Here is a 26447-nt window from a genome sequence, read left to right on the forward strand (position 1 = left end):
ACTCTGAGCATGCAAAATAACTTCAAAGCTTCCTTATTAGATTCCGGCTTACCTTCATTTCAATGACAGTCTGGAGAGCTTTTGTTTTGGCTGAATCAGGAGCATTCTCAAATCTCCGATGCATCTCCTATGTGAGAAGCAAAAAAGAAAGTTGGTATCCTCCTGTTCATTCTCTTCATTTTTTTTCTCAAAGGTGAAACAAAAGGAAGGAGAGTAGCTATGAGCAAAACATGATGACTTTTTTGGTTCTGCTGACACTTTCCCTGTGGATCCAGGAACGAGAGGCTGCATTCAGATTAATCCACCCAGGCAAGCTGTGAACACTCCATGTCTTTGTAGATGGAGCTATTTAAAGTTAATCAAGAGAGGGTTCTGTCTCCACAAGAGTCGAAGACATACAATCAGAGCCTCAAAGAACACAAATCGAGAAATCTTTCCCTTTTCAAAGGAAAATAAAAGCTATCACAGTTTTCATCAAATGAGACTCCTGAAACCACCTGTGCTGGCAAAGGCCAGCCCCTCCACAGCACCCACCCCCAGAGGAGCAACCGCCTGGCGACCTGTGATGAAAAGCTGGCTCCAGTGGGGCTGCAAGCAGAAAGGAAAAGATACGGCAAACGAGGAAGTTTCCTACATGATCAGGCTTAGCAAATGTGAAGAAGGAAAAAGAACATTTTTGGTTGCTTTGTTTTGTTTTGCATCTAAAGTTGAGTGAGTTTGGGATAAGGAAGGAAAGAACGACTGGTCCTAATACCAAGATGAGGGTTTTTAAAAATTACCGGGACCAGACCAGCTCGAGCTGTTTTCTTGTCAGATTTTTGTCCATGTCTCAGAGGTAATCGGTCATTACTTCCAAAAATGCCTTGAGACACCCTGCTCGTGACCCCAAAGCATACACAGATAAATACACCAACGGAACAGCACTTGCCCATAATGAAAGGAATGCATGACACTTGACACCCTTTCGCCTAATTCATTCTTGCCCAGCTGAGAAGAATGACTGGAAGGAAGTAGAAACCAGCAATTCACTAGGCAACCTCAGAAGCAGTCCCAATGACTGCACAAACATTTTTGAATGCAGCCCGTCATTTCAACACCAGCAATTTCTGATCGATCCACACCCACTATCTGCAGCTACTGTAGATGGCACAAACCACTACCAAGACACACCAACCTGCTGCTAGTGCTGTGTGCGATTCCTGCTGGGAATTCTCCTGGTATGTGTAACAAACCATCCAACTCTACATGCCCAAGACTAATAAATCTCAATGGCAACCCAATGCCGCTCCATTTTTCCTGTTATTCAAGTCAAACACCCTAGCCTTCTCAGTGATTTCCTTCCTCTTGCAAGTCATAGCCAAAACAGTCAGGAAATCCAGTTCATTTCAAAACATCAGAATCTCAAGCACATCTTCCATTTCGACTTGCCACCACCTAGAATAAGCCATTAAACAACAAAAATACCTTTAATCCAACAACAACTACAACTCCCTACCCTTCATTTGGAATGCCAACCATCTTATTCTCAATAGTACTTTCAGAGTGGCCCTTTAAAATAATAATTTGCGGGGCTGGAGAGATAGTACAAAGGGTATGGTGCTTGCCTTGCATGTGACTGACCTGGGTTGATCCTCAGTTTGATCCCTAAGATGGTCTCCATAAGTGAGTCCTGAGCACAGAGCCAGGAGTAAGCCCAGGTACGGTCCCCAAATACACACACACACACACACACACACACACACACACCATGCATGCGCACACACACACACACACAAAGAAGTGTTGACGAAAAACTAACAGATCATTTGAGGGTCAGAGAGATAGTGCAGAGGTGGTAGGAATGCCGACTGGTTCAGCCCTTTTGGAAAAGAGTATGGATGATTCTCAAAAAATTGAGCTCCCATTTGACCCAGCAATACCACTCCTGGGAATATATCCCAGAAAGGCAAAAAAGTATAGTCGAAGTGACATCTGCACTTGTTTGTTCATTGCAGCACTCTTTACAATAGCCAGAAGCTAGAAAAAACCTGAGTGCCCTGGTGGAGGGATGGGTATTTGATCATTGTATAATCGAAACCCAAGCACAAAAAATTGTAAATCTACAACTGTACCTCATGGTGTTTCACTAATAAAAATTTAAAAAAAAAAAAAACCCTGAGTGCCCAAGAACAGATGACTGGTTAAAGAAACTTTGGTACATCTACACAATGGAGTACTATGTAGCTGTTAGAAAAGATGAAGTCATGAAATTTACATACAAGTGGTACTACATGGAAAGTATCATGCTAAGAGAAATGAGTCAGAAATAGAGGGATAGACATAAAAAGATTGCATTCATCTGGGGGACATAAAGTAACAAAATAGGAGATTAATACCAAAGAATAGCCAAGATCAGTACCAGGAGGATTACTCCATGGCTTAGAGGCCAGCCGAGCATGCTAGGGGAAAGGGCAGCTCAGATAGAGAAGGGAGCACCAAATAAAGGGTGTTGGGAGGATCCTCCCAGGATGGGAGATGCATGTTGAAAGTAGACTATGTACCAAACATGATTGCCACTCAATGCCTATTTTGCAGACCACAACACCCAAAAGGAGAGAGAGAACAAAAGGGAATGCCCTGCCACAGAGGCAGGGTGGGATGGGGGGGGGGTGGGGGGGTGGGAGGGATACTGGGATCCATGGTGGTGGAAAATGGGCACTGGTGGAGGGATGGGTATTTGATCATTGTATAACTGAAACCCAAGCAAAAAAATTTGTAAGTCTACAACTGTACCTCATGGTGTTTCACTAATAAAAATTAAAAAAAAAAAAAAAAGAGATAGTGCAGGGGTTATGGTGCTTGCCTGCATGCAGCAAACGGCTGTTAGATCCCTGGCACTGTATATGGTCTTCTGAGTTCCATCTTAGTTATGGACTAAGCCTTCAGCACAGAGTCAGAACTGAGTCCTAAGCACCACCAGTTGTGTTCCCAAAAGCCAAAAAGTAAAATTTCTTCTTAATTTTGAAAATCTTCTCATGGATCCCAGATGATTCAATGTTGAGCTCATACTTTTAGTCGTCTAACCACTGTCCTCTTATGTCATGACAGACTTCCTGCTGTTCCTCAAACATGCTGGACACAATTTAATGCAAAAGGACCTTTGCACCGGAAGTTCCTGTTGCCCAACTCTCCTTCCTGGGATAGTACAGGAAGACATATCTCTTTCTACCCTTGTCCCAAATCTCTCGTCTGTATTATTAGGTTGATCAAATTATGAAAATCACAGTTATTATGACAAGAAATTATTGCTGTTTTAGAGATGCAAACTAAAAAGGACAGAGGCTAAAGGTGTCTATCACAGGAAGTTGCTTTAAAATCATTAGTAAAGAAAAATTTTTAAAAATACATAAAACAAATGGGCAAACTTTTAGTAACTGGTGTCCGAGTGATGCGCAAATGTAAATTCATAAGTTATTATACTTTTGTGTGAGTCTAAAATTGTTCATTATGTGCTGGGGTCGGAGAGACAGTACAGAGGTCACAGCACTTACCCTGTACAGGGATGACCTGAGTTCAGTTGCCAGCACCACCCTGGCAGGAGTGATGCCGAAGTCAGAGTCGGGGAGTAAGTGAGGCCTGATCACCACTGGGTGTAGCCCAAAACCCACACCCAAAATTATAAATATGTTCTTTATCTTAAAGACAGCTCAATGGGGGGCTGAAACGATAGCACAGCAGGTAGGGTGTTTGCCTTGCACATCGCCAATCTGGGTTCAAGTCCCAGCATCCCATATGGTGGCCTGAGCATCGCCAAGAGTAATTCCTGAGTGCAGAGCCAGGAATAACCCCTGAGCATCACCCGGTGTGACCCAAAAAGAAAAAAAAAGAAAAGACAAGACAGCTCAGTGGGCTGGAGCTCATACACTGCATGGAGAAGGTCTGGTTCAATCTACGCACTATAAGGTCCCATGAGTACCACTGGGAGTGACGCTGAGCACTGAACAGAGAGTAGACCTTTACAAAAAGAGTTTCAGTATAATCTAGTCTAAAACAAACAACAAATAACCTGCTTGTCCTTCCCCCCTTTCTTCTTCTTTTTTATTTTTTGGCTATATTCCTTAATATATAATTTGCTATGTTTAACGTGGTTCCTTTTCATTGACTATCTGTAAGAACATACTTTACGAGGGCACAGGGATCAGGGGATCTTGGTTTCATTCACTGATGAACTCAAAGAACAGTTGCTTGTATGTCAAATGCTTAATAGATATTTAAAGAATGAAAGCTCAGGCTGGAGTGATGGTATAGCAGCAGGGAGGGGAATACTTGCCTTGCACACAGCCGACCAGGATTCGATCCCTGGCACCCCATAGGGTCCCCTGGGCACCGCCAGGAGTGATTCCTGAGTGCAGAGCCAGGAGTAACCCTGAGTGCCACCAGGTGTGACATCGGAACAAAACAAACAAAAAAAGAATGAAAGCTGCAGGTATCAATTATAAAGTGGCTTTTTCAAGAAGGCCTAAGAGGGAATCTTCTCCTTCCTACTCCTGCACTGAATCACATGTATGATGTGCAGAGCCCTCTTGTAGTACTTACTGCATTCTATCAGGAGTAACTTCTCTAACATACCAGACTGTGAACATTTTAAGGGCAAAAACTGCTCTTAGTATATGCTAGAAGCAGTCTGGCATACAAGTAATCACTAAAATTATTTCTTCTCCGCATCTGTTCCTCTCTTGTTGTATGTAAGAATAAAGTAACAGATGAATAAATTACTAGTTTCCATCTTTTCAACCTATTTCTAAACTAAATGGCTGTTTTCAATCCTTTTCATTTCTGACCTCCATCCATCTAGTAGCTGACGTTCCTTTCCTATTCCAAGTTCCATCTAGAACCTGACTTTCTTTTCTTACTCCGTCTTAACTTGAGAGCTAAAGGAAAAATAGTTTTACTTTTTTGGGGGAAAGGGGGGAGGATCACTCCCAGCTGTGCTCAATTATCACTCCTGCACTCCTGGCTCAGGTATTACTCCCGGAGATGCTCAGGAGAATATACGGGTACCAAGGACTGAGCCCAAGTTGGCTGCATGCAAGGCAAACGCCCTAACCCAATGTGCGATCTCTCCAGCCCCTATCTTTACATTTTCTGAAACTGGTTTCCATTTTCTAAAAATTATCCTACAGGGGTTGGAGCTCAGTGGGAGATCACCTGCCTTACAGATGGAAGGTTCCAGAATCAATCCTTACAGGAAGAACTCCTCCTGGGTCTAAATGCTTATTCTCTATCCTTTCTCTAACAAAGCATTTTCCACCTTCTTATCTTTGGAGCACGTCTCAATTTTACAGCACCACGCCAGGTCCTCCACAAGCCCACAGGGTAACAATATGGAACAAACAAAAAAAAATTTTAAAAGGAGGTATTTCTCTCAGTAAATCCAACATCACTGTGAAGCGAGCAAGAGTTTAATTGTAAGCCCGATGTGCGCCACCCATGGAAAGGCTTTTGTTCCGTGAACACCTGCGTGTTAAACCATCCGAGGCGGCCTTTCCCTGGTACTACAGCTTCAACTATTAACCTCTCCATGGACAACCTGCAAAATCATTTCTTCCAGCCGGGCAGAGGAAGCAGCACACTCTTTCTTGTCAGGTGGCATGTGACCTTTCTACTTGGGAATGCCACCTTCTACAGCATATTCTACTGCGCACAACAGGAGCTGAAAATGTCACGTGCCTCGTTTCCCCCGCCTTTCCCTACATACATTTACAGCCCAGACACATGACCTAACACCCCAGTCAGACACATCCATTTCTTTCTTTGAATGAGAATCTTGTGACCAGAAGGAAGCAGGGGTAAAGCTATTTTGAAACAAAGGCAGCAATTACCAGTTACCAAAGTTTCAAGACTCTGCACCAACATGGGGGCTCACAGTGTGCAGTGCCAGTGGGATCAGCGCAGGAGCTGCTAGGTGGTGTCCTGCACCACCACCTGCAGTCTCCTGTTTTATATGTAAATACAAAGAAAAGCAGAGAAATCCTGTTGTGGATGCCAATCATCACTGCTGGCTACTGGACTCTCCAACAGTCGCAGAGCTGAACTCCCCTTCCTGACCCAGCAGCCTGAGTATTCTTCTTAGGCCAAAAGTCCAAACAAGCTGGACATCCTCAAAAGCTGATTTTACTCCCAGGAAAAAGTCTTTGTGCTGGGATTGGAAAGCCTTCTGGTCTGGCTTCTTCTCTTACTGTCCCCTTCCTTGTCTCCGGTCTCACTAGCCAGCTCGTTTTCCGTCCATACACCAGCCAGGATCCTGAGTGAAGGCCCCGGCATTCACTGTTCCCTGTCTGACCCTCTCTTCCCTAACCAAAACTGTGCCAGGGTCAGAGTCAGTGGCTCAGAACACCTGTCTTGCCAACAGATGGTTGTGTCTGTTGTGAGTTCCATCTCAGCCTGCCATCCTGAGCGCACTGCAATGCTCTCTGGGTCTGGCAAGTGCTGTCTGCTGTCTGTCCTCCTGGGTGCCACGGGCAATTTCCAGCTGCACCAAAGGCAGGTCAGAGTAAGAGCCACCATAACAGGTCTTTCAACACCCAGCAAACACCACAACTAAAAGATGTGCTAACACCATGTCCAGAAAGTACAGCCATGGGTCAGCAAATGTGTGAGCCCTGGGGCAATCCCCAGGGAACACTAAAACCAATGCATGTGAGCTCACAGATGAGTATGTAACACAAGCACAACCACTCCTCAGCAGAGTGAGCAGTGACACCTGGGAGTACCTCTTCTCCAAGGCAAACAATTCCCAGCCCCTCTGCCAGGTGTCTGTGAGACCCTTAGACAGAGCAACAACTCTGTTTACAATAATAAAAGAAGGGGGAAATTTTGAAAAGACTCAAAGAAGTCCATCCTTATTAGCTACTTAAAACTGCAGAAGAATGAAATTGGACCCCTTGTACCATACACAAAAATTAACTCAAAATGGATTAAAAATTTCAATTTTAGGCCCAAATTTCTAAGATATAACAAGGAAAAATAGGCAGAATTCCCCATGATACTGAATCTAGGGGCATCTTCAATGATGTAATTCCACTGGGACATCACTGTCACTGTCACTGTCCTCCTGTTATTCATCGATTTGCTTGAGCAGGCCCAGTAACATTGTGAGACTTGTTGTTACTGTGTTTGGCATATCGAATATGTATGATTCGATATGCTTGCCAGGCTTTGCCGTGCGGGCAAGATACTCTCGATAGCTTGCCAGGCTGTCCGAGAGGGACGGAGGAATCGAACTCAAGTCGCCCATGTCAGCCGCGTGCAAGGCAAACGCTCTACCTACCCACTGTACTGAAATTTCTGTACTGGGGCTGAAGAGACAGTACAGCAGGTAGGGTGTCTTGCATGCAGCCAACCTGGGTTTGATCTCCAGCTTCCCATATGGTCCCTGACAGAAGTAATTCCCCAGTGCAGTGCCAGAAGTAAGCCCTGAGCACATTCAAGTGGGCCAAAAATAACAACAAAAAAGAAGTTTCTGTATCAGTGGATAGGTCAAGTGTGGGTCAAATACAGAAGAAAAGAGGGAGGGGGGAGAGAAAAGAAGGGAGAAAGGGAAGGAGAGTGGGAGGAAAAGAGAGAGGGGGGTGGAGGGAGGGAGGGAGGGAAGGAGGGAGGGAGGGAGGGAGGGAGGGAAGGAGGGAAGGAAGGAAGGAAGGAAGGAAGGAAGGAAGGAAGGAAGGAAGGAAGGAAGGAGTGTCTGTAGTGTGAAAGAAATGATGGCTAATATAAAAAGACCCCTTACTAAACTAGAACAAATATTCATCCACTGTACAGCTGCTAAAAAGGCTAATATCTAAGACGTAGAAAACTCTCAGAAAATCAACAAGAGAAAAATAAACTCCATCAAAAAAAGGAAGAGGAGAAAACAGGAACCTTCTCAAAGACATCATATAGATGACCAACAGACCAAAAAAGAAACCAAAAATGTTCATCATCCATTGTTGTATATTAACCATAAGTGTTACAGGCTTCATCAGTAAATTGCCCCTTTTTCCCTTCCCAGAGAAACTTATCGTGCTCTTGCTAGCATCCTTAATTTAGTTAAAGTTTATCTTTAACCTTTCCTTTGTATTTTACCTCTCACTGTCACAGTTCCCCAAGTCAGTCTTGGGGAAATGTTCTTTCATTAAACACAGAAAGACTGTTAATGTTATGATCCTAATATTTGGGAGTTGATTGACTCCGAAACATATCTACTTCTGGGCATTGGTCATAATTACTTGACTCACGCTTCAGCTGCTATAATTCCTAACACCCCAAAAGGGAGGTCCTGCCTTGGGACTGGGTTGGACCCAGGGTGAGCGGCAAAGATACCCCAGCATCAAAATGGGACAGTCTAGAAAGCATAATGCATGGTCTTGACGCAAGCTGTTATGACTTAAGAGACAGGACGCCTATGGGGAAGGACAAGCTGAACTGGCCTGAGTAGTCTTAGTCTGGGATTTAAGGTAAAAGCCTTGCTGGCTCTCAGAGCCCAGAAAATTAAATGTTGGGATCTTTGTCTCTTACTGTGTTTATCCAAACAACTGCAGTATTGATAACATACACAACTAGAGGGAAAGACAAAAGCAATGTAGATGAACCTAGGAGACAGAGTGTCTCCTTGCCTTAATCTCCCCAAGACAATTTCCTGTTTTATCTATGTAAATGATCTATGTAAATTTCCAGATTTTTTTTCTATGAAAATGATCAATCACACCTAGGTCCTTACCTCAACCCCTCTCAGATGTTCTGTAAGTATGCTAGCAGCTCTGCATTAAATGGACCATTTTCACCATCAAGCTGTGGTCCTCCATCTCCCTGTCTCTCTGTCTCTCTGCTGGGGAGGCCTGTGGAGGACTGGGGAGGATGGGAGGCAGTACTCAGCCCTGAAGTAGAAGTCCTGCACCCCACATACTTGGTGAACTCACAATCCATGATTAGCAGGGAGATGAAAATCAAAATAATGAGATACAACCTCACAACAGTGAGAATGGTCTGCGTCACAAAAGTCCAGAAACAATCTCAGTGATGAGGGGGATAGAGTGAAAAAGGAATCCTGAGTCCCTGTTGGTGGGACTGTCACCTGTTTTAGTCTCTCTGGAAAAAGAGTAGGGATACATCTCTGAAAACTAAAAATAGAATTGCAATATGATCCAATGATTCTACATCTTGGTATATATTGAATATATTACTTTAAAAATATGTATACACATGTATGTTCATAGTAGTGCTATTTGTAATAGATCAGATCTGAAAACAATACAAGTACTCAACAAGAGATGTGCAGATCTCTAAAGTGGCATCTACCTGCAAGAGAATCTAGTCACCTATAAGAAAATACAAAATCTTGTATTTCACTATGACTTGGCTAGAACTGGAGGATATCAGAGTAAGAGAAGTGAGTCAGAAGGAAAAGGGCAAAGACCATATAATCTTACTCACATGTGGAGTATAAAGAAACAAAGCAAGAGAAAGGACAATGAAAACAGTCCTGAAAGTCTGCCAAGCTGATGGGACATGGGGGAGGGGCAGAGAGACTGGTAATAGGGATGGGTGGGGCAACAGTAGATGCCTAAAACATTAATTTTAATAGTACTGAAATATGACTTGTCAAAAATTTAAGAAATTTAAGAACTTTTTCCATTATAATTCACTTCTTTTAACACATACTTCAAATCTTCCAAAAGCTCTATTTTTAATATTTTCCATTTTCTAATATTGTCACTGTCACTGTCCTCCCATTGTTCATCGATTTGCACGAGCGGGCCCAGTAATGTCTCCATTGGAGATTTTGTTGTTACTGTGTTCGGCATATCAAATACGTCACGGGGAGCTTGCCAGGCTCTGCCGTGCGGGCGAGATACTCTCGGTAACTTGCCGGGCTCTCCGAGAGGGGCGGAGGAATCGAACTCGGGCCGGCAATGTTGGCTGCGTGCAAGGCAAACGTCCTACCACTGTGCTATCACTCCAGCCTTTTCTAATATTACTAACTATAAATTTAAACATAACCTCTCCCTCCTATCACAGAAATCTCTTTCTTTCTTGTTTTCTTTCTTAGCAAAATGGTATTTGCCAGATGAAGAAAGCAATTTAGAAAAAAAACTATGTCATATGTGTTATGAAGAAAACATCCACACAAAAAGATAAAAATTAAGAGATACTTGGGGCTGGAGAGAGAGCATAATGCATAGGGAGCTGAACTTCCACACGACCAAGCCAGGATCTATATCACGCACCCAGCCAGAGTGATCCCTAGTGCACAGTCAGGACTAAGCTCTGAGTACCACAGATGTGGCCGAAACAATTTTTGTTTTAAATTAGAGGTATTTTGACCAAGTTTAAGGATCTTAGAAAGTTTTCTACAGAGTACCTGAGAGCTCTATGAAAACTGAGTGGAAGTTGAAAGTGGGCAATGTGTAATCACAAAGGGGAGAAAGAACGCGGAGACACATTCTCAGTAGCGGAAGTGCCAACAAGTAAGGAAGATCGAAGTGAGACTCTGGAACTGTCCTGCATGCTGCACACGGGCATGGAAGCACACGAATGCCTCCCCAATGGGGAGGAGAGATGAAGTACAGCAGGGAGGGCACGGGCCTTGCATATGGCTGACCCTGGTTGGATCCTCAGCATCCCACATGGTCCCCAGAGCACCACCAAGAGTAATTCCTGAATGCATAGCAGGAGTAAGCCCTGAGCATCAATAGGTGTGCCCCTGCTCCAAACAAAACACGACAAAAAACAAAGAAAAAACATCTAGGCTAAGGACAGCTGGCCCATACCAATATTCTCTCCTTTCCATCTCCCATACACCGTCCTGTTTTCACTGTTAAATATTTCAGACATCCTTTCACTCACAAGAGCAGTCTAATGTTGCATCTTTTTTCCCCTCTCCACTCAAAAAATCTGTCAAGATCACCAGTAAGGTTCAGATTGCCTTTTCAAATCAACAAATTTCTACCCTCATCTTCCTAGAACTCTCAGAAGTATTCAGAGCAGTTGCCCATTACTCCTAGATTTCCATCTCTTGATTTTTATGAAGGATGACCCTCTGCCATGACATGAGCGCGTGCACGCACACACACACACACACACACACACACACACACACACACACGCTTCTTTCTCTTTTGCTGCCTTTTCTCTATTTCTTTTGTAGGATCTTTCTTCATAATTAGACCTCGAGTTACTACAGTGTCCAATGGATAGGCCAGGCCCTCTCTTTTCCATCTGAATAATCTAACAGAAATTACATAGCTAGCTCTCCTCCTCAACCTTATCCCTCCTCTGCTGAGCCTCATAAAGAAGACTCCCATCTCATGAAGCTCAGGACCAACACCTGAGTGTCTCCTCCCATGCCCCTCAATCTTCCTTTTGCATCACCAATTCAATAGCCGGTCCTAATTTCTATCTTCAAACTATTCATTCATCCATTTCACTCCAATCCCAATCTAGTTTAAGCCCAGATCACCACGACAGCTTCTAGTTACTTTCCTTCCATTTCTCCCGTCCAAGACAGCAACGGGGTACTCGTGATATAAGTAGCAACAAATCTTAGCACTTGCCTGCTTCTAAATCCTTTTGTGAGTTTCCCACAGACTTCTCACATCCCTACCTGAGGAAATCAATGTGATGGCAATAAATCCAAATTGATCCTCCTAGATCATCAAGTATTTCAAAATCACACAAAACGCAGAAGATGCCTGTTTCCAGATACTAGACAACAAGGGATTCTTGTCCCAGAGAGAAGAAAAACAAGGTGATGGCCCAGACTTGCTATTCAGCATAGAGTGCAAGGAGAGGAAGCCCAAACGGAATAGCAGTCTTGAAACAGTTGGAATGCCAGGCCAATGGCAGTGGAAGTTACACGCAGAGCAACACAGAAGAGGCAGCCAGCCAGAAAAGCGGCGCTGACTAAGCCCACAGGAGTCCCCCTGAGTTTTTGGCCAAAGACTAAGGCTGCATGCAAAGGAGGACTTACATCTGACAAAGAACAACAACTGGCCATGGAAAAAAACTACTAAAGAGCTATGAATTTAGCAACGGAACTCACAAGGGACCAGGGAAAATTTAAATTCCAAATCCAAAGTGGAGGAATATCAGAGGCATTTAGTACACACCAGAACAACTAGATATTAAGAATGGAGATAATTGAGCCCTGGGGAACAGGCTCTTCGAAACCAGTCCAAACAGAGTTTAAAGGTAAGCCCTGTAAAGATTAAGTTAATCCACATGTAAACGAATGCTTGTAAAACCATGCACTTTATCAAGGAAAACAGCAAAGTTGCTTCAATCCAGCCTAGTTTATGAGCACATTAATTCAGGTCATTATAATCTCTACCCTTGACTGAAACAACAAACTCTGCTCCCAGATTCCTCCAAGTCTCTAGTTTGTCCACTCTCCACAATGAAAATGAGCTATCAATTGGGCATGTAATAAATATTTAAGTGTTTCAGAAAACAAAAATCAAAGAATTCCATTCATTGTTAATAACATTTATTAATAAAACCCAACATAACCTATACCTTACATTTTTATTTGGTATTTCATTCTAATCTTCGAAATAGTAAATACGCATCTCACAACTGAGATTTATTTTATTGGGTTCTTTTGGGGGCAGGTTGGGGGGTGACCAAAGCCTGCTCCCAGCAATACTCAGCCAACCACTCAGCTCTTCAAGGACAGCCTAGTACACAACGCTGCTAGGGACAGCATGCTGGGGACCCCTCAGGCCACGCCTGACAGCACTCAGGGGTTCTACTGGAATAGAGCAGTCATGAAGTTCTGGGACTCAACCTGGTGTCCATGGCATGGCAAGGCATGCGCCCCTCACTCCCTGACTTCTGAGCTACCTCCCGACACAGATTCTGAATGGGATTTTTCCTCATCTTCTTTTTCCCTTTAGTCCCCATTTTATTTCGACACTGTGATTTCCACACTTGGTTTTCAGGAATACAACGTTCCCATCTCCAATATTCCCTGTCCCCATCTCTCCACCACTTACCCCAGATTTCCTCCCTCCCACTCCCAGCCCGACTCCTTCACAGTTACGGTTTTAAAGTTCAACTGGCACGTAGTTTTGTCCTGTGCTTACAATACTGTTGGACCGAGGGTCCCAACATAGAGAAACACTTTGCCTATACGCCAGAGAGGCATTCAAGGTCCCCTACCCTCGCCCCTGCTACTTTCAGACGCTATTGTAGGTAAATTTCTGAATTTTTTAGAGTAAAATTGCTCTGAGTTTTATTGTTTTCTTATTTTTATTTTTAAATTTTATTTTCATAACATTGCTGACTCTGATTTTATTTAAACCTAGCAATCAGATAAACAGAAAACTGAAACACATTTGAGCAAGGAGATCTTTCTTGGTGAAGGAATTAGGATATATCCTATGCCACTCACAGGCATCCAGATTTCCTATTAAGATATTTAGAGACCTATCACTCATAACAGATTCGGAGGCCTGCACGTTAAAGCTCATTAGGAACACATCTGGCAGTCAGTGAGCTGGCAAACTCCCCGTTCCCTCAGAAAACATCAAGCTTTTGACTCATGCACTGCTAATAGGAGAAACTACTCTGCAAATAGAATAAGAGACCAGAGAGATAGTATAGCAGGTAAGGTGCTTGCCTTGCATGCAGCTGACCCAGGTTCTATGCCCTGGCATGCTAGATGGTTCCCCAGCACGGAGCCAGGAGTAAGCCTTGAGTACAGCCAGGTATAGGAAGGAAGCAATGAAAGAAGGGAGGAACTATGAAAACGTATTCTATTCAAAAGAAATAGAATATGCTACTTGTCACTCAGCTTTCTCTTTGGGGTCTGAAATTTTTCATTCAAAAATGTTAGAATACAGAGCAAAATAGTGCCAAAGTGATTGTACACTGGGTGGTAAGGCATCTGTTAGCCTTGGACATGGCTGACCTGAGCTTTATTCCTGGCACCCGATATAAAGTCCACCAGGCCCTGTAGAAGTGATCCCTGAGTGCAGTGCCAGGAGTAAGCCCTGAACACTGCCAGGTGTGGTAGAAAAAAAACAAAAATAGAATACAGGGCAAATTAGCTCTATTTGCTATCAACTGTGGTAGAGAACAGAAAATGTATTGATTTTCTCAAATGTACTAAAAGATGACTAGAGTTAAAAAAAAATAAGCTTGAAATAATAGTGCAAACACATGTGTACATTTACATCTGTATTTAAAAAGGAAGTGTATACACACACACACACACACACACACACACACACACACACACACACACACACTTTTACTTACACAAAAGAGAAAAGGGGACTTTGACTGGAATAACATTCAGACCTGATAATTTGGGGCAGGGGCGGGCCGTTCCTTCCCAGTGGTGCTGGGGAACCCTTGGCCCAGCCATGACGGATTGACAGGCCAGTGCTCAGATCTTGTGATGTGTTTCTTGGACTCGGAGGAGCAGGGTGCCACCAGGGCAACACTCAGCGCTGGGGTGAGGCTGGAGCAGGCAAGGATGATGGTGGTATGATGCATGAGCATGAAATGCCTCGCTGAACTCGGGGCCTTAAGCATGCAAGGCTTGTTGCTCTACCCCTTTCAGCTATCTCTCAGCCCCAAGTGTTTTTTTCAGCGTTCAGGTTATATTCTCCAACACTCTTGGATCAAAGGTAGAAGCACCAGGAGTCAGAGAGAGCACAGGGGTTTCAGCATGGCCAACCCAAGTTCATCCCTCAGCTCCACATGGTCCCCCAAGCCCCAGCAGGAATCATCCTTGAGCAAAGAGCCAGGAGTAAGCCCTGAGCATAGCCAGATATAGCCAAAAACCTGAATAAAAACATGAGGGCTATTATTATGCAATAAGTGTATAAAATATTAGAATAACATTATATATCACAGTATATATGCATTACAGAACAATGTAAATGTATTATACTTTATAATACATAATAACAACAATTAGATTTTCACATGCTCCAGATTGCACAGGCATTCTTTTCCCAAAGAGGAAGGTAAATCAGAAAACTCCTCAGTATTTTTTCTGCATCTTATTTTGTTTTTTGTGAAGCAAGATAGTTGGGGTTGGCAGCAGCTTGGAGCAGAAAAGTGAACGGACTATGCGTTAATCCAGGCCATCAAGTCTGCCAGAGGGGAAAGGGTGTTGCCCCATTCGCCCTCTCTTCTCTGGAAAGAAGGATGGCGGCCGCATGGGAGCCTTGTGGACAGCAGGTATGAGCCGGGGGTGTGGGGGAGACTAAAACCTCATGGGAAGGAGGGCGTTCCGGTCCGTCCTTCACGCCCTACCGAGGTCACCAGTTGCCCCCCACGAACGGCTCTCCAGCATGGCCACAGCCCCAGAAGCACAAGGACTTAATGCAGAACCCAGCAGCTTGGAGCAGAAAAGTGAAAGGACTATGCGTTAATCCAGGCCATCGTGTCTGCCCGGAGGGGAAAGGGTGTTGGTCCCTTCCGCCCTCCTCCCTCTGGAAAGAAAGGTGGCGGCCACATGGGAGCCTTGTGGACAGCAGGTATGAGCCGGGGGTGTGGGGGCGACTAAAACCTCATGGGAAGGGGGGCGTTCCGGTCCGTCCTTCACGCCCTACCGAGGTCACCAGTTGCCCCCCACGAGCGGCTCTCCAGCACGGCCACAGCCCCAGAAGCACAGGGACTTAATGCAGAACCCGGCAGCTTGGAGCAGAAAAGTGAAAGGACTATGCGTTAATCCAGGCCATCATGTCTGTCCGGAGGGGAAAGGGTGTTGCCCCAGTCGCCTTCTCCTCTCTGGAAAGAAAGATGGCGGCCGCATGGGAGCCTTGTGGACAGCAGGTATGAGCCGGGGGAGTGGGGGCGACTAAAACCTCATGGGAAGGGGGCATTTCGGTCCGCCCTTCACGCCCTACCGAGGCCACCAGTTGCCCCCCACTAGCGGCTCTCCAGCACGGCCACGACTCCAGAGCACAGAAACCAATTTCTTAACTATCTGACTTTCAGTATAAATACTTCCAGTGTCAATAAGTAAAATAGCAGAAATCCAAAACCAACATTTAATTCTTGAACCCAGCTGTAGAAAGCAAATCACGTCACAATGCTTTTTCAGCATGTCTGATTTGGGGGGGGGGGGGGTAATCTCTAAATAATAGTGGTGAATCTTTTATTGAAACAATGAATCTAATCAAAGCAGATAGAGTGTTAACTAGAATTCATCTGCCCCACAGGGAATGGGAGGGGTGGGGGGTGGGGTTTTATTGGGGTTCTTCATGGTAAAAAAAAAAAGTATTGGTAAAGGGAAATGTGTTTGATATTTGCATGACTGAGACCTAAACCTGAAAGCTTTGTAACCTTTCCCAAGGTGATTCAATAAATAAAAAAAAAATAAATAAAAAATAAAACAATACCACAATAAAAATAAATAAATAAAATAAAAAAAAAAAAATAGTTGGGGTTGGGAGGGGGAGCCGGGGGGAGGGAGAAGATGGTCACTTTAGGACTTAATCCTGGCTCTGCACGCAGGAATCACTCATGGTGGTACTCCGGAGACCATACGGGATGCCGGGGATCAAAAGCGAGTCAGTCGTGTGCCAGGCCAATGCTCTACCCATTGTGCTATGGCTCTGGCTCCACAAGATAGTTTTTGCTGAAACTTAATTAGAAAGATGTGAGGGGCAGGAGAGCAAAATTGTCCACAAGAGAGCACGGGCTTCTCCAGAGTGGAAAATAGGCAAGCAGAGAAACAGAAAGACAAGCAAGCAAGATGAGAAACATGACACAAAAGAGAAAGAAGATGTAAAAGGATCCTTATTTCCAAAACCACATCAAAAGAGTCAATTAAGGACAGCTTTGTCCTGTTCAATTCTACTATTCTTTTTTTGTTGGTTTTGTGATGTGATGCAAGATAGTTTCCATTAATGAAACCTGCTTAGAAAGATGTGAGGAGAGGAAGAGAGGAAAAGTGTTCAGAGAGAACACAAGATTTTAGGTGGAAATAGCAAGCAAAGAAAATAAAGACAAACAAGCAAGATACATGGAGAACACGCGCTTGAAGAGCAAGCCTGTTGTTTCTATCTCTTTGATCTTGGGGGTCACACTCAGCTACTCCCAGGGGTTACTCATGGCTGTGGACTCAAGAATTGCTCCTGGTGGTGCTTGGGGGCAGGGCAGACCATACGGGATGCCAGGGACTGAACCTGGGTTGGCTGGGTTCTGTACTTTACATATCTTTTTCCTCACAACTGATAAAGAAAAGCATTTGTTGGCTATGCTAGCAAGATTCAAAATTCTTTATCTAGAACCTATTTAAATATTAGAAATTTTATACTCATTCATTAGTTTAAACCCTGAAAACATAGTTCTTGTACTAAAAAGTTTGATTAAATATTGTAGTGAAAATTAGCATACATAATATTTTAAACAAATGTTATTTACCACAATAACATCTCTAACTTCAAAAACAGAAGCAAATATACATATAGAATATATTGTTTATTTATTGGGCCTACAAAGCTTGGCAAGCAATGAATTACAGATTCAAAATTCCATAGCCAACTTGAGTATGTTCTATCAGTAAGGAGCCAATATTCAAGTATCAAACATTGGTGTACAAGAGAATCACAGCTCTAAAGCTTATTTTTAAAAACTCTTAACGCTGAAACCTCAAATATTTATCAACTCTTAAATGCAGTTCAGTATTTGTCCAATAGATGTCTTCACTCTTCTATCAGTGAAATGAAAGGTACTCTAGTAAACAGAAATACAGTCTTTCATACAAAATAAGAGAAGAGAGGAGAGTGGGGGGGGAGGGAGGAAACGTCATCATTTGAGGTGCTGAAAAGAGACAGGGAAAATTCAAATAGTGACTCAAATTTAGAATTTTTAATTTTTTACTGATTTCAAGATTTTTGTTTACTTATCTAACCAAGAATTTAATTATATCTCTTTCTGAACTGCTTTTATAACATTCTCCTATCAGTTACTTTTTGTTCAGTGCTGACTCACAGCTTATTACAAAAGACATATTCAACACCAATTAACTTAAGATTATATTACAAATTTTTTACTTAATTTCTCTTTTTATCTTTTTTTTTTTTTTTTTTTGCTTTTTGGGTCGCACACAGAGATGCACAGGGGTTACTCCTGGTTCATGCACTCAGGCATTACTCCTAGCCGTGTTCAGGGGACCATATGGGATGCTGGGAATCGAACCCGGGTTGGGCCTCGTGCAAGGCAAACGCCCTACCTGCTGTGCTATCACTCCAGCCCCTCTCTTTTTATCTTTTATAAGCAGCTCTTTATTTCATGTGAAGTTTAATTTGGTGTAAGTAGGTAACTTTTTCAGCTGTATAACTGTTATCCAAAACAATCATAATTAGATCAAACTATATTATTTCTGGTTTCTAAGTCTGTGTCACTGATTGATGATTTGGTACTTAACGAAACATGGTATTCACATCACTGGCTTTAAAATACATACATAAGGATATAATATACAAATGTCCCTGCATTGGTCTTATAAATTATAATGCCACGTGAGCATGTCTCACAAGTTTTTCTATTGGGGTTACATTATATTTAAACACTTTGGGAAAGGTGACATTTTTATAGCAATGCCCCCATCTATAGTGTAATGAAAACTTAGCCCTATCTTTCCCTTTACCATTGCTATTGTTTGTCCCATTTTCTTAAGTAAGTGGTGACCTCACATTTTCAGAACAATGTTAAATACCAATGATTTCTTTTTTTTGGGGGGGGGGGTGCTTTGGGGTCATAACTGGCCATGCTCAAGGGTTATTCCAGTTTTGCACTCAGGGATCACTGCTAGTGGTGCTTGGAGGACGATACCAGTTGCCGGGGATCAAACCCAGGTCAGGCGCATTCAAAGCAAGCATGCTGCCCACTGTACATCTCTCCAGCCCCAGCACAACTATCTCTGACTTCCTCCTACGCTGGATGGGTCTAGTTATGTCACAATAAATATGGCAATGGCTATAAATTTGTGATAAGTGCCTGCAGCATACATTTACTCTGCTGTTATTTACTTTACACTATAAAAGTATCAATCAATTCTTACTTTGAGTTCATTCAGGTTAGTTTTCATTACAATGTCTATAAAGTTTTATCCATTGTATTTAAAGATACCAAATACAAATTCTCTTTTTCTTCTATTACTGTCACTGTCACTGTCCTGTCCTCCCGTTGTCCATCGATTTGCTTGAGCGGGCCCAGTAACATTGTGAGACTTGTTGTTACTGTGTTTGGCATAACCAATGCGCCACGGGGAGCTTGCCAAGCACTGCCGTGTAGGCAAGATACTCTCAGTAGCTTGCCAGGCTCTCCAAGAGGGGCGGAGGAATCGAACTCAGGTCGACCAGGTTGGCCGCAAGCAAGGCAAACGCCTTACCCGCTGTGCTATAGCTCCAGCCCCTTCTACTTACTATAAATTATAATTATATAAGCTCTCTTGAGCCATTCTGGCATTCCCAGAATAAACTCCTTTTGGCCAGAATAAGGTAAAGGTAAAGGTAAAGGCCCTCCCGTTGATCGTCGATTTGCTCGAGCGGGCCCAGTAACGTCTCCATTGGAGACTTTGTTGTTACTGTGTCTGGCATATCGAATACTCTCGGTAGCTTGCCGGGCTCTCCGAGAGGGGTGGAGGAATCGAACTCAGGTCGGCCACGTTGGCCGCTTGTAAGGCGAACGCCCTACCGCTGTGCTATCGCTCCAGACCCGATATTATCCTTTTATAAAATGACACAGATTTTTTTATATAAACCAATGTTATCTCAATTAAAACAAAACTAATTTTATATCCTTCATCTTATATATACATATGACATATAACTCATATGTAAGATTTTACTTTGTTTCTTAACCTTCATCCTATTTTAGCATCCATCACATTTACTGAAAAAAAAAAAAAAAAACGTAAAGACTAACCATTAGTCAAAAGTGTCTACTAAGTATTTGAAATGTGACTGAGATGACTGAAGAATTGCATTTTAAATTTGATTTAAATATAAGTACTTTAAAATTAAACTTAATTAAACAAACTGAAGTTTAAGTATCTAATTTAATCATGTATTGCCTATCACATAAAAACTGTATTTTTACAAAACATTGAATTTCTCCTTCAAAAAAAAACAAGTCTTCGCTCCAAATTCAGACTTTTTAACAGAAGGAAAAATTATGGGACAAACTATTAGTAGTTTAGAAGCATTCTGAAAAAGTTGATATTTTGCTGCCATCAGAATATTGCATTTTTTTAACCTCCTTCCTCATACCTGAATTTAAAAGGAGGAATTCAACTCAGGGGCGGTGGGCCAGCAGAAGGGTTAGGGCATTTGCTTTGCCATGAGACCACCCCAAGTTTGATCCCTGGCACCACATATGGCTCCCTGAGCACCACCAGCAGTGATCCCTGAGCGCAGAGCCAGGAGTAAGCCCTGAGCTCACTGGGTGTGGCCCAACACCCCATCCCCTAAAAAACAAAGGGGATTATTCAAACTAACCATAGCTCTGAGACTTGGTTTCCCTTCAAATATGTGAATGCAATTAACTCTGACCACAAATAATTAAAAAGGTAAAGGCCCTCCCGTTGATCGTCGATTTGCTCGAGCGGGCCCAGTAACGTCTCCATTGGAGACTTTGTTGTTACTGTGTTTGGCATATCTTACTTACTTACTTACTTACTTACAAATAATTAAAGCTATACATTTCCCTTAATTCAATCTAAGATGAATTCTTGTATATTTTTTCTTGAAATTAGCTTGGAAAAGTAAAAATGTCTCAACAGTGCTCCCTTCAGCTGCACCTATACTAAAAATTTATCAACAGTCACAGTGATCAGCGCAAGTCTGAGTTTCCTCTCCCCCATACAAGTGACAGCAGGCCTGCAGGTTCTTCCTCAGTGTGCCTTCCCTGGCAGCCAACGATTTTTATCACGTATCCTTGATAACAAGGCAACAGTTTCTATGGAAACCACAGAGCAAATGTCCATTACTGCTGCCAAGGACTATGAGCACACCTACATTGATATGTATTGACTTTCGAAAATGACTGCTCTCTTATTAATGTTTTTACCTTGAACAACAGCTACCTACTGTGGTGCTGGTTTTCTTGCACACATCTCTGTGAACAAATAACAAAGCAAGGAAAGTCTGCGGCTCTGTAACAAAATTAAGCTACCCAGCACCAGGAAATGTCATTGCATACGTGAGAGCACAAAGATCCTGGAAGCACTGAACTGCTCAAGAGATTCTCCTTCACTGGTTCAAAAGAACACAGGAATTTATCTAGGAAAAGATGCTGATGAGCGAGGGGCAAAGAGGGAGGTTAGAACAGATGAAGAAATGGTCACTGACCTCTCTCAACATATTATTCTCTTTTTCTTTTTGCTCCAAAAGGCTTTCGAGGTGGTGGACATGCATCTCCGCCTCCGCCAGCCGCCTTGTTCTCTCGTGGTCTTCCTCGGTCGCCTTTGCAGAAAGCCCTTTGCTCTGCAGCATCTCCAGGAGCTTCTTGATGGACTCGTCCCGCGCATTAAGGGTTTGCTTCTGAGTCTCGATGCGCAGCTCCATCTCCTCCAGCGTCTTTCGGAGCAGGAACAATTCTTTGGCCTGCCGCTCGTGCTCAGCATGCAGCCTCTGGAAGTTCTCCTCCGTCAGCTCGGCCACACAAGGCTCCCCAGTCCTGCTGCTACTATCCTGCTGAAAGAGCTGGTTCAAGTCCCGCTGGATCCGCAGCTCATCCTGGAGGGCCTGGATGGTCATCTGCATGTGCTGCAATGGAGACACAAAAAGAAAACCTTCGATCAGCTTTCCTCCTCAAGCACCAAAGAACGCAGCTGGTTGGAGGAGAGCTGGAAAGTGGCGCACAGGGCTTACAGAACCCTGCGCTTGGTAAATCAGGATTCACAGCATTCTTTTACATTGTCTTTAAAAGTGATTGAGGCGGCTGGAATGATAGCACCTCGGGTAGGGCGTTTGCCTTGCACGTGGCCAACCCAGGTTTGATTCCCAGCATCCTAAATGGTCCCCTGAGCACTGCCAAGAGTAATTCCTGATTGCAGAGCCAGGGGTAACTCCTGAGCATCGCTGGGTATGACCCAAAAAGAAAAAAAAAAAGTAATTGAGAGATTTTCTGGTATGCAGGGGGGCACTATTCTATGTAAAGATACATGGAAAAGTCAAACCCCAGATGGCTAGCTTCATTTGCCAAGTTCTACTTAATCAAATCACTTCTCCTGGAATAAATGAGTAGCCAAGGAGCTACTTTAAGCAAATCACTGGTCTTCCAGGGTTAAAGATTCACTCCCAAGTTATTCTCTATGAAGTGCTACCAACTGGATATATATATGTATATATATATATATATATATATATATATATATTACTCAACAACTAACTCAGAGCTTTGTCAGTAGATATCCACCAACTTGCACCCTTTGTTCCATGTTCCAAGTTCAGCAGTGATCCAAGTTTCACATATTTAAGATGTCCTTTAAACTAGTAATCACCTATGAGAATCACTGTCACTGTCCTCCCATTGTTCATCGATTTACTCGAGCGGGCCCAGTAACGTCTCCATTGTGACAATTGTTATTGTGTTTGGCCTATCGAATACGTCATAGGTAGCTAATCTATAAGAATAACCTGGGACAAATGTAAGAAGTTCCAAAATTTAGATCCATATCCAGAAGTTCTAAGTTGACTGGTCTGGGACTGACTTTGTGAAGGACTCTTTCTGTTTTTCTTCATTTTATTTTAATTAATAACTATTTCTGTATGTGTAGTCCCAGGAAGCAAGCCCAGAGCTTTACTCATGCAAAACAAGCACTCTATTGCTGAGCTAAAACCCAGCCCTTTTGTTGTTGTTTATTATTGCCATTTTTAATTTATTTCATTGTATCACTGTATCACTGTCATCCCATTGTTCATCAATGTCCTCGAGCCGCCAGTAACGTCTCTATTTGTCCCAGCCCTGAGATTTTAGCAGCCTCTGCTTACTTGTCTTTCCCAACTATTGGAGGCTCTTTCAGGGTTAGGGGAATGAGTTAGGGTTAGTAACTGTTATAGTTACTGGTACTGGCATATCAAATATGCCATGGGGAGCTTGCCAGGCTCTGCTCGTGCGGGCGAGATACTCTTGGTAGCTTACCAGAGAGCAGCTTTCTCTCTCTGATTTGTTGCCTACTGTCTGAATTCCATCAAACATGGTGTGATAATTATGGAAAATGGGTAAGAGGTATCTTATGATGTGTCGCGTGGCCACTTTGCAGCCGTGCAGTCCATTAAGCAGTCCATTAAGAAGCCTGGAGCTTGGCGGCAGTTGGGTACTGGAGGTCAGCTACCTGGGCTGGGTCCCTTGGGGCGGGGAAGGCTCTCGCCCATCCCCCTCTGGGGCGCCCCAAGTGAAAACAGCTTGGCACAGAGTCTGGTGGCATGGTTATGGGGGCCTCACTTTATACTCCAGTCTGGGAGGAGTAGCCGTGAGTAGAAGGGCAGCTGTGAGTCCAGGGCATTGAGTCCAGGCCGCTTTCCGGATGCTCAGGCCGAGCCTCACACAAAGGTGAAGTCCCGCGGAACCTAGGTAATGAGAAACTTTGTGACCTTGGACTCTGGACTCAAGGGTACTGGGATCAGAGACCCTCTGCCTGCTTCCCCCAGTCTCCGGTGACCCAGGGGCCACACCCGTAAGCCACACCCTGCTGGCACCAGAAAATCTTCTCATCGACCACCGTCCAGAACTCACGGCTGCTCCTCCCAGACGGGAGTATAAAATGAGGCCCCCAGAACCATGCCAGCGGACTCTGCGCCAGGCAGTTTTCACTCAGGGTGCCCCAGAGGGGGGTGAGAGCCCTCCCTGCCCCAAGGGACCCAGCCCCAGCAGCCGACCTCCACTAATTTATTTCAAATTTTGAAATTCACAACTTTTTAAAAATTCACTATTAAGAGTTCCTTTCCGTCTAATAACAATCCCTCTTAACGCTATATAAATAAGTATTATTCTGGTGAGGTGCGTGTGTGTTTTTGCGTGTGGCGACACTTTCCAAACTGCCTGTTTGACAGTTTTCAATAAGTCTATTTTGTTGATGAAATAAATGCTTGCTTTCCCTTTGAGTCAGCATCCCATTCAGAAGTCATTTCCTCCTACACCAAATCTTCCAAATCCAGTTCTCATGCCCTTCACCATTAGCCGACCTGTAAGAATGAATGCCAATCTAGTTGTGCACAAGTATACCTTGTCAACAGGAATATGGTCTGAGAAATGTGTTGCTAGGCAATTTCATTGTTGTGCGAATCTCAAAGAATGAAATTACACAAAGATGCAGATGGTAGAGCCCATTATACACCTAGGCTATATCCTACGGTCTATTGGGACCACTGTCATATATGCAATCTGTCATACCGAAATGCTGGTAAGCAACAGATGGTATTGACCCACCATCAGTGACTATAAAATGGTTCAGATTTATCTTAAATATTCTGTCAAAGGGGCTGGAGCAATAGCACAGCAGGTAGGGCGTTTGCCTTGCACGCAGCCAACCCAGGTTCGATTCCCAGCATCCCATATGGTCCCCTGAGCACCGCCAGGGGTAATTGCTGAGCACAGAGCCAGGAGTAACCCCTGTGCATAGCCAGGTGTGACCCAAAAAGCCAAAAAAAAATTTTTTTTCTGTCAAAGAACCCCAGGAGCAATTCAAAAGCACACAATTTGAGAACACAAAAGAAGGTAGATAAACAGGCTGGGCTTTCGCTCAAATGGCAAATGAGGCCCTGAGTTTGCTCCTGCCACCACAGGGTCCCCTGGGAACCATGGGGTGTGGTCCCGCAAATTAGGCCTTTTATGTGCCCTCCCCCCCCCCCTTGGCCTCCCCAGAGGCGCTCAGGGAACACTCCCTGAGATTCTCAAGTCTGAGGGGTTTGATGCTCATGCTTCATGGTGCTAGGGGCCACCAGAGTCACAGTGCTGGTGCCATGGACCACTGGGGCCACAATGGCAATTTTCAAGGGGGCATGTGGTACTAAGGACCAGGAGGCCATGTGCTGTCAGGGATCAGACTCCAGGGGTCCTTCTGAATGCCCTGAACTATCTCCTTAGCACAAGTTAGGTCTTTATAAAATACAATCTGTTTTATTATTTGCTGACTGGTGTGTCATTAAGAATCTTACTGTAAATAAATGCCATCATTTAAAAAGACTGAGTTGACACTAAGACTGTAATTCTAAATTTGTTGTTAAAAAGGATCTTTCACAGTACATTAAAGAGACAGCTAGTGTCTGAGACACAAAATCTGCTAGACTCTGTGAAACCTTTGTCCCATTTTAAGACATCTGTGCCTCAGCATATTAGAACATAAGTATGAGGACGTCTGTGCTGTAGAGTTTTAAGCTGCCTGTCTCTGAGAATTTCAGCTGTACCAGAGAGCAACTAGTTAAAGACTAAACTTATTAGTATTTGGGATAATTATCACAAAAAAGGGGCCAAGGCAATATGGTGGGGCACTTGCCTTGCACACAGTCAACCCCGGGTTTGATCCCCAGCACGTCATGTAGTCCCTAGAGTCCACCATGAGTAATCCCTGAATACAGAGCCAGTAGCAGGTCCTGAGCGCTGCCAGGTATGGCTTCCCTCACAAGAAACAAACAAAACCCAAAAAAGATCGTAAAGAGGACCAGATTCAATGATGATATGAAAAATATATAATTAAACATAAGATTCCATTGCATAAAAAGAATGTTAAAGAATATTAAGTATTCTTTTATGCTATTGAATTTTTATGTTTAATTATATATTAAGTATACTTTGTATGCTTCTAGATTTTTATATCAGTGAATTCTAATACTAAAGTGCAAGAAGACGGTATCATGCAATCTGCCACTACATGGATGGAAATGGGGTTATGGTACTAAGTGAAGTCAGGGAGGGGAGGAACAGACACAGTGATCTCTCTCATGTAGAGAGCCAGGAAATAACAAATGCCCAAAGGCAATAGAAATTGAGACCTGGTGGAAGGAACTGAGCTGGGGAGTGGGGGTGGGGGAACTGGGACAATGGTGGTAGAGAGAAGTGGACACCAGTAACAGTTGCAGTGATCAAAGGTGGTTCTTATAATGCCCGACCAGGAACAGTATTGTGAATCACAGTGCTTAAAATAAAATTTTAAATAATAATGTCTCTAGTACTACTATTCCAATTAGCTTGGTAAGGCTTTTAAAAATTATTTTTCTGTCTGGGCCTGAGAGGTAGTACAGTGGGTAAGATGCTTGCTTTGCACTCAGCCACGCCAGGCTCAATCCCAGCACCCCATACGGTCCCCTGAGCCACACCGGCCATGAACCCTGAGCTCAGAGCCAGGAATAAGCCCTGATCAGTGTCTTGTGTGACACCCAATCCCAACAAAATTTTTTTTCATGTTTACTGTGAAGTTTCCATAATAGAAAAGTAGAAATTATTAGAAAAGAACTTCTCAA

General features: G+C 43.5%; 1 protein-coding gene across 6 annotated transcripts in view; it reads right to left on the reverse strand.

Moving 5' to 3' along the window:
• Positions 1-26447, reverse strand: part of ERC1 (ELKS/RAB6-interacting/CAST family member 1) — a 490300-nt gene that overhangs the window by 358883 nt on the left and 104970 nt on the right. For all 6 annotated transcript variants that reach the window (XM_056117812.1, XM_056117809.1, XM_056117811.1 and 3 more), the window contains exons 3-4: positions 21336-21752; positions 53-127 (exon numbers count right to left, since the gene is read on the reverse strand). In XM_056117812.1, coding sequence (XP_055973787.1) covers positions 53-127; positions 21336-21752 — 492 coding nt within the window. The remainder of the gene's footprint in view (positions 1-52; positions 128-21335; positions 21753-26447) is intronic.

This window comes from Sorex fumeus, unplaced genomic scaffold, assembly GCF_029834395.1.
Source record: "Sorex fumeus unplaced genomic scaffold, SorFum_2.1 ptg000036l, whole genome shotgun sequence".
NCBI lineage: Eukaryota > Metazoa > Chordata > Mammalia > Eulipotyphla > Soricidae > Sorex > Sorex fumeus.